Below are 12281 nucleotides of genomic sequence, written 5' to 3' on the forward strand. Positions count from 1 at the left end.
GCATGAATGGGGCAAAAGTAATCACTCAACATGCTCTGATGCTTTCTTGTGGGAAGTCAGTGATGCCAAAATGTGTTTTAGGCCTGTTTGCCAATGTACAGTTCTTTGGCAGGAATATGAGACTCCCCAGATGTTACCAAAGTAAAGAGGAAAATAATGTTGAATAATCTCCCACCCTCCCCAAAGTGCAAAGGGAGAGGAAAGTGGGTTTTTCTTTCCAAATCCCAGCTTGCTTCCTCCATCCTGAAAGACTCACTTTTTTAGCAGTCCCCCCAATGACATCATTGGACTCTGGTTATGTGATTTAAGGCCACCACATTTCCACAGAGCTTTCCAGAACAGAAAACACCTCCGGAGGTAGCACTTGCCCTCAGAAAATCCAGCTGAAGTTGTGAGCGCTTTCATTTTCTGTCTGAGTAAGTAAATGACCGTCTTTTTTTTTCTATTAGAGTAAAATATGAGACCCATGTCTCTTAGAAAAATGAACGAACAAGATGTTTTTTGTGTACACCTGTTTATTGGCAAAAGTTTCTGCTTCTCTAAATGTATGATTTTTTTTAAAAAATTCTAAATCAATTTAAGAGACTTTCATTTCATGCCAGGGTTGGGTTTTAATCGCTTCTTCAAAGCAGGAGGAGGAGTGTTTGAGACAGCTTGGGAAGGTTCCAGCAGCCCTTTATACCAAGGTCAGATGGAATAGGTCTGGGCTGAATACAGCCACCAAAGCCTCGCACGGACACGGACCCGTCACATTCTACACATTCTGGCTTGTATAAATCAGTTAGTCTCTTCAGAATGGCTTACAATATTTTATAAGGCCAATAACTGGTCGGGTTATTTGTGGCTCGAAAATAGCATCTTATTATGTGACCATGCTGACATTCTTCAACATCTGTGTCTATATTTCAAACGCCTTTATCGTCAGCTCGCTGTTGAAATTGGAGTTAACTTGAATAAGCCCAATTTGTTGAAGAAAGTCATGCTCTCTCCTGAGTAGCACACACCAAAGTTAAAATGTGCAGAAACTCAGAAAATTTCACATAGGAATTACAAAATCATCCCTAGTATACTTTCCCAACATCCCTTCTGAGTTTTTAAAATAGGATCAAATATTACTAATACTGTCCATAGCTGCTGTTTTTATTGAGTACCTACTATGTGCCGGGCAAATATCAGACCTAAAGTGAAGAACCGGTGGAAGAATTTTTCTCTTCTCTGGCCAACTTTATAAACATAGGCAGCAGCTGGTGAAGACTTGAAAATAAACCCAGCTTGAGCAGACACGTGTTGTGACCAGGTCCCACAGGATGAAGGACGGCACCCACTGACCTGATCAGGTTTAAGCTGCGGTCCCTGTGCAGGTGGCAATCCTGACTTCCTGGTCAGAATGCAATTTGTCCCCCTGTATTAGTGCTGCTTGTAACAAATTACAACACACTTAATGGCTTAAAACAATACAAATTATTATTTTACAGTTCTAGAAATTAGAAGTTCAAAATCAGTCTCACTGGGCCAAAGTCAAGGTGTTGGCAGGGCTTTGTTCCTTCTGGGAAACTAGGGGAGAATCTGTTCCCTGCCTTTTCCAGCTTCTAGACGCTGCCTGTATTTCTGGGCTAGTGTCCCCTTCCTCTGTCTTCAAAGCCAGCAACGCAACATCTTCAAAGTCCTTTCTGACTCTGACCCTCCTGCCTCCCTCCTTTACTGATAAGGACCCTTGTGATTACATTGAGCCCACAGAGTAATCCAGGATCATCTCCCCATCTCAAGGTCCTTAATCACCTCTTCGAAGTCCCTTTTGTTGTGTGTGGCAGCATATTGGCAGGTCCCGGGGACTAGGACTGGACACGTTTGGGAGCTATCGTCCCGCCAACCCCACGTCCCTTCAGTCCTGCATGCCTGGGGCACAGCCCATCCTTCTCTCTGGTGGGTGCCCGGGCAGCCTGGCAGCTCCTGCCCCTGGCTGGCCTTCATGCTCCCTGTGGAGGACACAGGAGCCAGGGCCCCCTCCACTGCCCCCTAGGAGCCATCCTTTCCTGCCCAGGCACCCACACTTCAGAGGAGAAACAGACCTCCACCTGTGTGTTCAAGGACACCTACAAATTTCAAGGGACGTTTGCCTGGAGAAAGGAGGGGAAGCAAAGCAGGGCACACTGCTGGGCTCTCAGTCTCCAGAACGATTCCCCTTCTCGCTGCTCTGGTTCCTTCTTAGATTTCCCAGTGTTGGAGCTCCAAGGCTGGGGGCAGGTGGGAACCCCACCGGCGAGAACCAGGCCCTCTTGGAGCTCAGCCTTCTGGAACTTAGTGCCTTACCTTCCTAGTGTGTTGGGTCCCAGGTAATCCTGAACTTTTCCACAGCTCAGGAAGAGAAGAAATGGAGTCTGGATGGGCGCTTTCCAACCTCGTGTCACCACAACGTGGTAGTCCCCGTGAGGGACAGGTCACCTCCACTCAGAGGGACCAGGACACTCTGTCGTCATCATCCTCATTATTACCATGATTGTTATTATGTTTCATGGCTGTGCTTTGCAACCTACCTAGGGCTTTTACACACATGACCTCATTCAAGCCTCACAATGACCCATTGTTCCCGTTCAGTGGATGAGAAACCGAGGCTCAGAGAAGTCACTTGACCTGCCCAGAATCACCCCGGGGCCCATGCTCAGGCTCCCCAACCCCAAGGCTATTCTGTTTGTAGCCACAGTCTGCTGTGCGAATGAGGCCTGGGCTCCGAGCTGGCCTAGAAGAAGAGCCATGGACAGACGCGCCCGGCTCATGCCACTGTGTGAATGTGGGCATGTCACTTCACCTCCCTTCGTCTCAGTTTCCTCATCTGTACAGTGGGAACAAAAACACCCATCCTTCCTCCCAGGCATGTTGTCAGGACCAAGTTACCGAAAGCCCCGCAGCAGACTCGACCCTCAGCAGATCACGAATGTGGCTGATCCTGAAGGGTCAGATCTGGGCTGCAACTCCAGCCCTGGGGGAGGCCGGAATGAGACCAGCACATTGAGCAGGTCTTCCTCGGCACGTGGGACTCCTTAGGGGCTCCCTCTGCACACACAGAGAAGAGGCTCGGGAAGGAACAGCATGAGACCCCATGGGCTTCCTAATGTACATACAAGGGCTGCTGGGGTCACTCACTGGGCATCTGAGAAATCAGGGTGGATTGGCTGCCCGTGGCTGCTGTAACAAAAGACACAAGCCGAGTGGCTTAAAACAAGAGAGATTTATTCTCTCACAGCTCTGGAAGCTAGAAGTCGGAAGTCAAGGTGTCAGCAGGGCCGTGCTCCCACTGCAGGCTCAAGAGGAGGCTTCTTTCTTGCCTCTGTCCTAGCTTGCCGTGACTGCCAGCAAGCCTGGCATTCCTTGGCTTGTAGACGCATCACTGCAGTCTCTGCCTCTGTCTGCACATGGCCTCCTTCCCTGCATGTCCCCCCAAATTTCCCTCTTCTTATAAGGAAACCAATCATTGGATGGGGATCCACCCTAATCCAGTATTTCCTCATTTTAACTTGATTACACTAGCAAAGGCTCTATTTCCAAATAAGGTCACATTCACCAAGAGTTAGGACTCAAACATATCTTTTAAGGGGAAACAATTCCACCCACAGCAATTGATGTGCTTCGCTTTTCCCCTCTTGCCCTCTGGCAATACAGAACCCACCGTGTTCCTCCTGCCCTCAGGGATATATACATGAGTATTTATGTGCATGCATGTGTGTGCATGTGTGTGTACCCGTGCTATAAATTGCTGCAGGGCACTTTCTCGCTTTTTCGTAGTCACTTGGCAAAATACAGCCCCAGGTGTCTTAGAGTGGACACCTGGCAAGAGATTCTGAGATGGGAGTTCCTCGCAGAAGGTAACTGTGGGGTGCTCCTGGGGGAACCCGGCAGGAGTAGAAGGCAGGACTGGGCAGCGGGAGAAGCTGGCAGGCAGGCAGCTGTACCTGAGGCTCCAGCCAAAACCCCAGGGCACTGCAAAGGAAGATGGCCCTTGAGAACTGTCCCAAATCAAGGCAAGGGTGCCAGCCAGTCATTGGCTATGGACTGCCCCTTGGGAGGGGCCTGTCCTCAGTCAAGGCAACCCCTTGAAGCTGAGGGCAAAGCTCAGAGAGGGACACAGCTGGGAGCCATCATGCTCATATCCCCAGCAGCTGGAGGTAGGTGACTGGGTCCTGAAGAGGGGCTCGGGGAGAGCCACCCAGAACCCGCTGCACTGGGTAAATCCAGCACTCAGCTTGCTCCACACCAGCACCCTTAAGTCCACCGCGGTGAACTTCAACTGGCTCGTTGCCACCACCTGTCTGTCATACCATCGCCTGTCAGTCATACAGTGTCAGCAGTTCATTCACTAACCCCGCCCTGACAAGGACTCAACACCTTCCCATCAGTTCTCAAACCTCAGTGCCCCCTGCCCCTCCACCTCAGGTCAGGACCTCACCTCCTTTCTCATTGAGAAAACCCAACCAATCATTGGGGGTATTCCAGATTCCCAGCTATCAGCATTGGTAGTTACAGCCTTGACCTTCCTGCCCCTTTATTAAAGATGAGCTACCTTAAAGGTGGCCAGATGCTGTGTTGTCCAAACTTTCCTAACAGTGGAAGAGGGCACTGAAATAACACAAAGTGTTACACACACTGACAGATTGGTCCTACTGCACTGATGAGGTTGGAAAGTAGCTCCAGTCAAAAACTGTTTTCAAAAAAATCATGCATTTGGGCCGAGCCCGTGGCGCACTCGTAGAGTGCTGTGCTGGGAGCACGGCGACGCTCCCGCCGCGGGTTCGGATCCTATATAGGACTGACCGGTGCACTCACTGGCTGAGTGCGTGTCACGAAAAAACGACAAAAAAAAAAAAAAAAAAAAAAATCATGCATTTATAGAAAGGAAGGAAGAAAGGAAGGAAGGAAGGAAACATACACCAACAAATGGGTTGTATTATATTGATGGAGTTTTAAAGTAGTTCTAGTCAAAGCTATTTTCAAAAAGTCTTTTTTTTCTTTTCTTTTTTGAACATATTTTTTTAATTTAATAAGTACGTTCTAAGATGTTGTTGCAGGGGGCAGGTCTGGCCCATGGGGGTGGTGGGGGAGGCTTCTGCTCCCCGGCTCTGTCTCTCCAGCTTGGTTGCAGTCCCTAAAAAGTCTTTACATATATAGACATGTATGCATATTAAAGCAAAATAAAACATTTTCTTTATGCTAATTAACTGAACATTGAAAAATAACATAAAATCATTGTTCTTGTTACATATCCACGTGCAACAATCAGTTTCTTAAGCTCTCATCTGACTCTGATAGGGTGTCATTGGCATTTTCCTGAAGAATGTGTTTATTTTTCAGTGCGTTCTTATTATTTTTAGTTTTTCCATATAATTGACTGAAATCTTTTTCCTTAAATTTTAGGGTTAATAAACTTAAATTAGTGCCTTCAGTTGATTCTTCTCTTGGATTATAATATATTTAATTGAGAAAACGTCTCCTCCATAGATGCTGAGGTATCTCCTAAGCTCTCAGCAAATTCTACCAAGTAGAAGTTACACTTAAGTCCAGTTCTCTGCATTAGTTCAGCCCAGATATTTTCACGGGTGCTGACTCTATGCCATAGTTCGAAGTTCCTTTCTTTAACAACTGTTTTTACCAGACTACACCCTTAAAATAAGTTATAGATATTTATAATTTTTGAATGTTTTGTCAAATTTAGATGCTGCAAACCATAGGCTTTCTTAATTTCATCACATTTCTGTACAGAACATAAATTTATCCAATTAAAAAGATGCTTCCTGCAAATTGAGACATTCCAAAGCTCATTACAGAATTTCAAAATTATGTCTTGTGCAGCATTTGATTACCATCATTTCCTGTCTTGCTCTTTGAGTAACAAATTTTAATGACTTTTCTGCATGCAAGCTTTGTTTTTAATAACTATGATCTGCTAAAAGCTTCAAAAACTTGTTTTGGTGCTCCATTTATGGATTAACTTGATTAAATATTTCCAACTGATTTGGAGCAAAATTCAGCAAAAATCTAGAGATCTGTTTTAGCAAACAGTTTAGTAACATTTTAAGGCACTGAGACTCAGTGTCCTTTAAACTTGATTGATAATGGGCGTCAAGTAAAAAAAAAATGCTTAAGTTTAGTTTCTTAAAAACTAAACATCAACTTCATCACAAAAAGTTTCTGGTTCAGTAAATCTGTGCTTGTTTTAAAATTTTGTAAATTTTGTCAGACAACATCTATTTTAATTGCTAGAATATTGAAACTTATTCAGTGTGTACCATGACCTGTTCCAATTACATTTCCATTTCATTGGTCTCTTAGCTCAGTAAGAATATTGTTGTTACCGAGACACTGTGCCCCACCAAAATTTGTATTATCCTCACAAAAAATACAATAAACTTAGAGCTAGATGGTTAGTTTCGTTGGTTACAGCACAGTGTTATAACACCAAGGTCAAGGGTTCAGATTCCCACACCAGCCAGCCACCAAAATATATATATGTAATATATATTATTATATATAATATACATTATATATAATAACTTTATTTCCAAGGTGAAAATTTTAAACTGAATTTAGAATAGCTCTCACAAAAAGTCAGTTGTTTCATTTTGCCAGAATGAACTTCCAAAAGCTCCACTTGGATTCCATGAACTGAATAAAAGAATCAAATCATGATTGGAATTGACTGATTTTTCTATTTAAAGAATCTGAGGATACTGATATTAAACTGGCAGCACTTCACTGCTTGTGAAGTTCTCCTTCTGGGGCCAGTGCATAACCAGCCATCACTTCCATTGTTATATGTACACAAGAAAAAAAAGGAACTAAACATGATCTGAATTTACTTAAGTAGTCATTTGATCTAAGTAAAAAGCCACGTCTCCCGGAGTGATCTATAACAGCATCTTCTGCAATTACATGTGTGAAATCAGTGTCTTAGGGCATGATCCTCTTAAAATTGCTAACTTCTAAAGTAGCAGCTTTGAGTCTTAAGTTTTCTCGTGGTCAATGAAATCTATAGCAGTCAGTGTGGTGTAAATGTCAACAAATATTTTGTGCAAGTTACATGTTCAACATCAACTTACTTGACAGAAGGTCAGTACCTAAATTTTCATTCAACACTTTTTTTTATTTCCTCACTGCTGAAAGGGTTTATTGCAAAATTTAAAAGGATTGCTAAATAAAATAACAAATATATAGTTGTGTCTTGCAATAAATGACGACACCACTGTAACAAGAGCTTCCAGACTCCTCCAAATGCTCTGGCTCAGGACGGCTCAGCCTCCGCATGTCACGAAGTTTCACAGCCACCAAACCATCACTGCCCAAGTTTTCCACTGGCCTCCCAGAAGCTGGTCTCTTCTCTGTCTATTCTCTCTCCTGGTGATTTCATCTGGTCTTGTGGCTTTAAATACCATCCGGCTGATTGCAACTTCCAGTTGTGTATCATCATCTCAGATCTCGTCTCTGAATGCCACCAGACTTGTACACCTACTCGCCCACTAGATGTGCCCACCTGATGTCCAGGAGAGAGCTCAACCTTCACAAGTCCAAAATTGAACTCCTGGTCTTCCCCTGAAAAAACCTGTTCCATCTTCACTCTGCTGTCTCCATTTCTGTTGTTGATAACTTCATGTTTACAAGTGCTCAGGCCAAAAACCTTGACACCACTCAACTCCTTTCTCACACCCAAATTCAGCTGAAAATCATGGTGGTATTACCTTCAGAATATCACTTCTCACCACCTCCATGGCTACCCCTCCCCTGCTATCACCTGCTAACATATTTATTTAGGATGTTTACTATTTATCAACCCTCTCCTCCCACTGGGCTATAAGCACACAGAAGGCAGGGAATTTTTGCCTGTTTATTCACTGCTGTGTCCCAAATCCCTAGAACAGTGCCTGGCACATAGCAGTGGCTCAGTAAATACTCATCCAGTGGAGGAACCAGTGAATTATGCCCCAGTGTGAATGACTCAGTGTGTGAGTGACGGGAAAGAATGTCACAGCCAGAAGGGACTCTTCAGGTGATCGTGTACTCCTCAGATGAGGAAAGTCAGGCTCAGAGACATGAAGTGACTTACCTGAGGTCACACAGCCAAATAAACTTCCAAGATTAATTCTCTCTTATACTTTATCTTTTGTTAGATACTTCAAGGCTCTGCCTAGTCAAAGGAATCTCAAGCATCAGTGAGTAATGACAATAATGATAATAGTACTTAATGTTTATCGATCACTTATGACAAGTCAGAAACCCTCTTAAGCACTTTGTGTGTATTAACTTTTCCAGGTAGTGGAAGGATTTTTAGGTGCTGGAGCTCATCTGGAGCCTCAGAAATCCCACAGTGCAGGCAGTTCCTCACTCCACATGTGGGACTTTGTGGGTCCCCTGAGTTGGCTGTGGCCAGCTTTGCTGGCAGGCACCCACAAATCCAAATCCACAAGTACAGGATGTGATCCTTTCCCTCATGAGATCACAGAGGGCTGGGAGACATGGTCTACCCTAAGGAAGGAGGCAAGTTTTCCCTTTCTGTCATAATCCTTCCCCTGCTGAAACTCGGTGTAGGTGACTGCAAGGCAGGTCGGCTATGTGGCTGTGAACATGGCCTTTGTGGTCAGGGCAGACCAAGGTTCATAGCCTGGCGCTGTCTTACCAGCTAGGTCTCCTCCAACAGGCTGGTCACCTTCTCTGAGGCCGGCTCACTCGTCCACCCAGTGAGGATGAAAACTGCAGCAGAAAAGAGTAGACAGCCACAGAGCCTCTCTGATCAGACTGCCCGAGTTCATCCAGGCTCCACTACTGACCAGCCATGTGACCTCAGACAAGTGACTCAGGGTCTCAGCATTCACTTTTCCAAGTGGTCAAATGGAGATGACCACAGCCCCTACCCCACAGGGCTGCTGGGAAGATTAAGTCAGAAAACACTTAAATGTAAAACACTTAGAACGGTGCCTGGAACACAGAGACCATGTAATACATCATAGTTGCTATTCTGATTATTTTATTACTCATATTTTCAAGCCTAGCTGAGGAAGCTTCTCATTCTGGAAACCTTCCACCATTGCCCCCATTCTATCCTCCCTACCAGTCCCAGCCCCCAAAAAGCAGCTCCCCGCTTGGCTGTGCCTCTTCCTAGCCTCTGTTTAATTCTGTCTTAGGTCATGACCAATGTCTCCTTGTCTGCAACCCCTGCAGATGGTGAGCACCGTGAGGTTGGAGCTGTTCTGTCCTGTGTATCTCCAGCACCTTGCAACATGCTGGCACAAAGTAGGTGCTCATTAAATGTGTGTTAAATGCTAATAAAACAATATGGTCATATATGAGACTAATTGCCACCTTCCACTGAGCCTTTCCTCTATGACAGGCACCATACCAAGCACTCCATAGATACTACCACCAGCCCTTGTCACAATCCCACAAGAGGGATATGATGTGCTCAAGTTTTTTAAAAGGAGAGTAGAAGTCAGTAGGTCTAGGTAGCTCCTGGTTGTACCATGAATTGAACTCAGGTGTCAAATCTCTAGTCCCTTCCTTTAAACAAGAGGTCAGCAACTTTTCCTCTAAAGGAACAGATGACAAATATTATCAGCTTTGCAGGCCAGCCAGTCACTCAACTCTGTGTTCACAGCACAAAAGTAGCCATAGACAGTATGTAAATGAATGTGCCAATAAAACTTCATTGTCCAAAACAGGTGGCAGGCTGAATTTGACCAGTGGGCTGTCATTTGCCACCTTCTGCATTATTCTACATGCTGTTCATTTCAGGTCACTGTGGATGGCCTCCCAGACCCTCCTGGAGCTCCAGTCCTCCAACCAGAGCCAGCTCTCCCCTCCCAATGCCACATCCTGTGACCATGCTCCAGAAGCCTGGGACCTGCTGCACAGACTATTACCAGCATTTATCATCACCATCTGCTTCTTCGGCCTCCTGGGAAATCTTTTCGTCCTGTCTGTCTTCCTCCTGCCCCGGCGGCGACTGAACGTGGCAGAAATCTATCTGGCCAACCTGGCAGCTTCTGATCTGGTGTTTGTCTTGGGCTTGCCGTTCTGGGCAGAGAACATCTGGAACCAATTCAACTGGCCTTTCGGAGCCCTCCTCTGCCGCATCGTCAATGGGGTCATCAAGGCTAATTTGTTCATCAGCATCTTCCTGGTAGTGGCTATCAGCCAGGACCGCTACTGCGCACTGGTGCATCCCATGGCCAGCCGAAGACAGCGGCGGCGACGGCAGGCCCAGGCCACCTGCGTGCTCATCTGGGTTGTGGGGGGCCTCTTGAGTACCCCAACGTTCCTGCTGCGATCCGTCAAAGTCCTCCCAGATCTGAACATCTCTGCCTGCATCCTGCTGTTCCCGCATGAGGCCTGGCACTTTGCAAGGATGGTGGAGTTAAACGTTCTGGGTTTCCTCCTCCCGCTAGCAGCAATCGTCTTCTTCAACTATCACATCCTGGCCTCCCTGCGAGGGCGGGGGGAGGTCGGCAGGACACGGTGTGGGGGCCCCAAGGAGGGCAAAACCACGGCGCTGATCCTCATGCTCGTGGCCACATTCCTGGTCTGCTGGGCTCCCTACCACTTCTTTGCCTTCCTGGAATTCCTCCTACAGGTACGAGCCATTGGAAGCTGCTTCTGGGAGGATTTCACTGACCTGGGCCTGCAGTTGGCCAACTTCTTTGCTTTCATCAACAGCTGCCTGAATCCAGTGATCTATGTCTTCGTGGGCCGGCTCTTCAGGACCAAGGTCTGGGAACTTTATAAACAATGCACACCTAGAAGTCTTGCCCCAATGTCCTCGTCCCCTAGGAAAGAAATCCTCCAGCTTTTCTGCAGGAATTAAAACAGCCGTGAACCAAGAAGCTTGGCTTTCTTATCAATTACTTCTGACATAATAAGTACTATGGTGGTAGGCCAAATAATAACCCCCAAAGATATCCAGGATCTGGTCCCTGAATGTCACCTTATACAGCAACAGGGACTTTGCAGATTGTATTAGTCCATTTCTGTTGCTTATAACAGAATACCTGGAACTAGGTAATTTACAAAGAAATAAAATTTATTCCTTACAGTTTGGAGGCTGGGAAGTACAAAGTCCAGGGAACACATCTGGTGAGCCTTGTTGGTGATGACTCTACAGCAACGCAGGGTGTCACATAGTGAGAATGGCAGAAGTAAGAGAGAGCAACCTCTTCACTCGCTCTTTCTTTCTTTCTTTTTTTGGCAGCTGGCCAGCATGGGGATCTGAACCTGTGGCCTTGGTGTTATAAGGCTGTGCTCTAACCAACTGAGCTAACAGGCCTGCCCCTTTCTTGCTCTCCTTTTTAAGCCATCAGAACCACGCCCATTACTCCCATTAAACCATCAATGGATTAATCCATTCACTAGGGCATGGTCCTCACAATCTAATCACCTTAAAGGCCCCATCTGCCAATTACCAGAACAGGATTTCCCACTTCAACACTGTAACAGCAGGGATTAAACTTCCAACATGAGTTTCGGGGGAACAAACATATCCAAATCATATCACACATGCAATTAAACTAAGGATCTTGAGATGGAGAGATGATCCTGGATTATCCAATGGGGCCACATATAATCACAAGAGTCCTTTTAAGAGGGAGGCAGGAGGGTCGCAGTCAGGAGATGTGACAACAGAAGCAAAGGTCAGAGTGATGCAGAAAGGGCCTTGAGCCAAGGATTGCAAGTGCCCTCTAGAGGCTGGAAAAAGCAAGGAAAGGATTCTCCCCTAGAGCCGCCAGAAGGAATCACACCTGCTGATACCTTGACTTTAGCCCAGCAAAACTGAATTTGGATTTCTAACTTCCAGAACTGTTAGAAGAATAAATCTGTGTTGTTTTAAGCCATCTAGTTTGTGGTAATTTGTTACAGCAGCAACAGGAAACTAATACAAGTATCCAGTAAGAGTCTCATACCATTTCCATTTGTCCACTCAAAATCTTCTAGGTTAATTCTTAGGAATACAGAAATGATATAGCTAGAGATCCTATCCACAAAGAACTCACATGCATCAAAATATTACAATACAAAGAAGAAAATGAGAGATTGCATGAGCACACTACAGATCCAGCATCTGGAGCCTTCAGAGGGAAAGGTGACAGGTTCCCTCTCAGGTTATATGAGAAGACGTTGTGAAGGGAGTAAACTGGGAGCTGAGTTTCAACAAAAGGAGGAATCTGGAGACAGGGAGGAAGGGCTGGTGGGGAAATGTGTGTGCTGCTCACAAAAGAATACTGTGCGTGTTTTTGTTGAACACTTAATGC

The 12281-nt window shown here is 45.7% G+C and overlaps 1 protein-coding gene across 2 annotated transcripts; it reads left to right on the top strand.

Moving 5' to 3' along the window:
• Positions 1-333: 333 nt before the first annotated feature.
• On the top strand, positions 334-11793 carry BDKRB1 (bradykinin receptor B1). 2 transcript variants are annotated; one of them, XM_063091508.1, is made up of 3 exons: positions 342-416; positions 9202-9273; positions 9772-11793. In XM_063091508.1, exon 3 carries the CDS (start codon positions 9782-9784, stop codon positions 10838-10840), a length of 1059 nt encoding a protein of 352 aa, XP_062947578.1. In that variant the 5' UTR covers positions 342-416; positions 9202-9273; positions 9772-9781; the 3' UTR covers positions 10841-11793. The 2 variants fall into 2 exon arrangements, with proteins under 2 accessions (XP_062947577.1, XP_062947578.1); XM_063091507.1 differs by lacking the exon at positions 9202-9273 and having other exon boundaries at positions 334-416.
• Positions 11794-12281: the final 488 nt, after the last annotated feature.

Source organism: Cynocephalus volans, chromosome 3 (genome assembly GCF_027409185.1).
Source record: "Cynocephalus volans isolate mCynVol1 chromosome 3, mCynVol1.pri, whole genome shotgun sequence".
NCBI classification, from domain to species: domain Eukaryota; kingdom Metazoa; phylum Chordata; class Mammalia; order Dermoptera; family Cynocephalidae; genus Cynocephalus; species Cynocephalus volans.

What these genes read in the sequence shown, in the direction of transcription:
- BDKRB1 (XM_063091507.1), top strand. Translation starts at nt 9,782, where the DNA reads ATGGCCTCCCAGACCCTCCTGGAGCTCCAGTCCTCCAACCAGAGCCAG.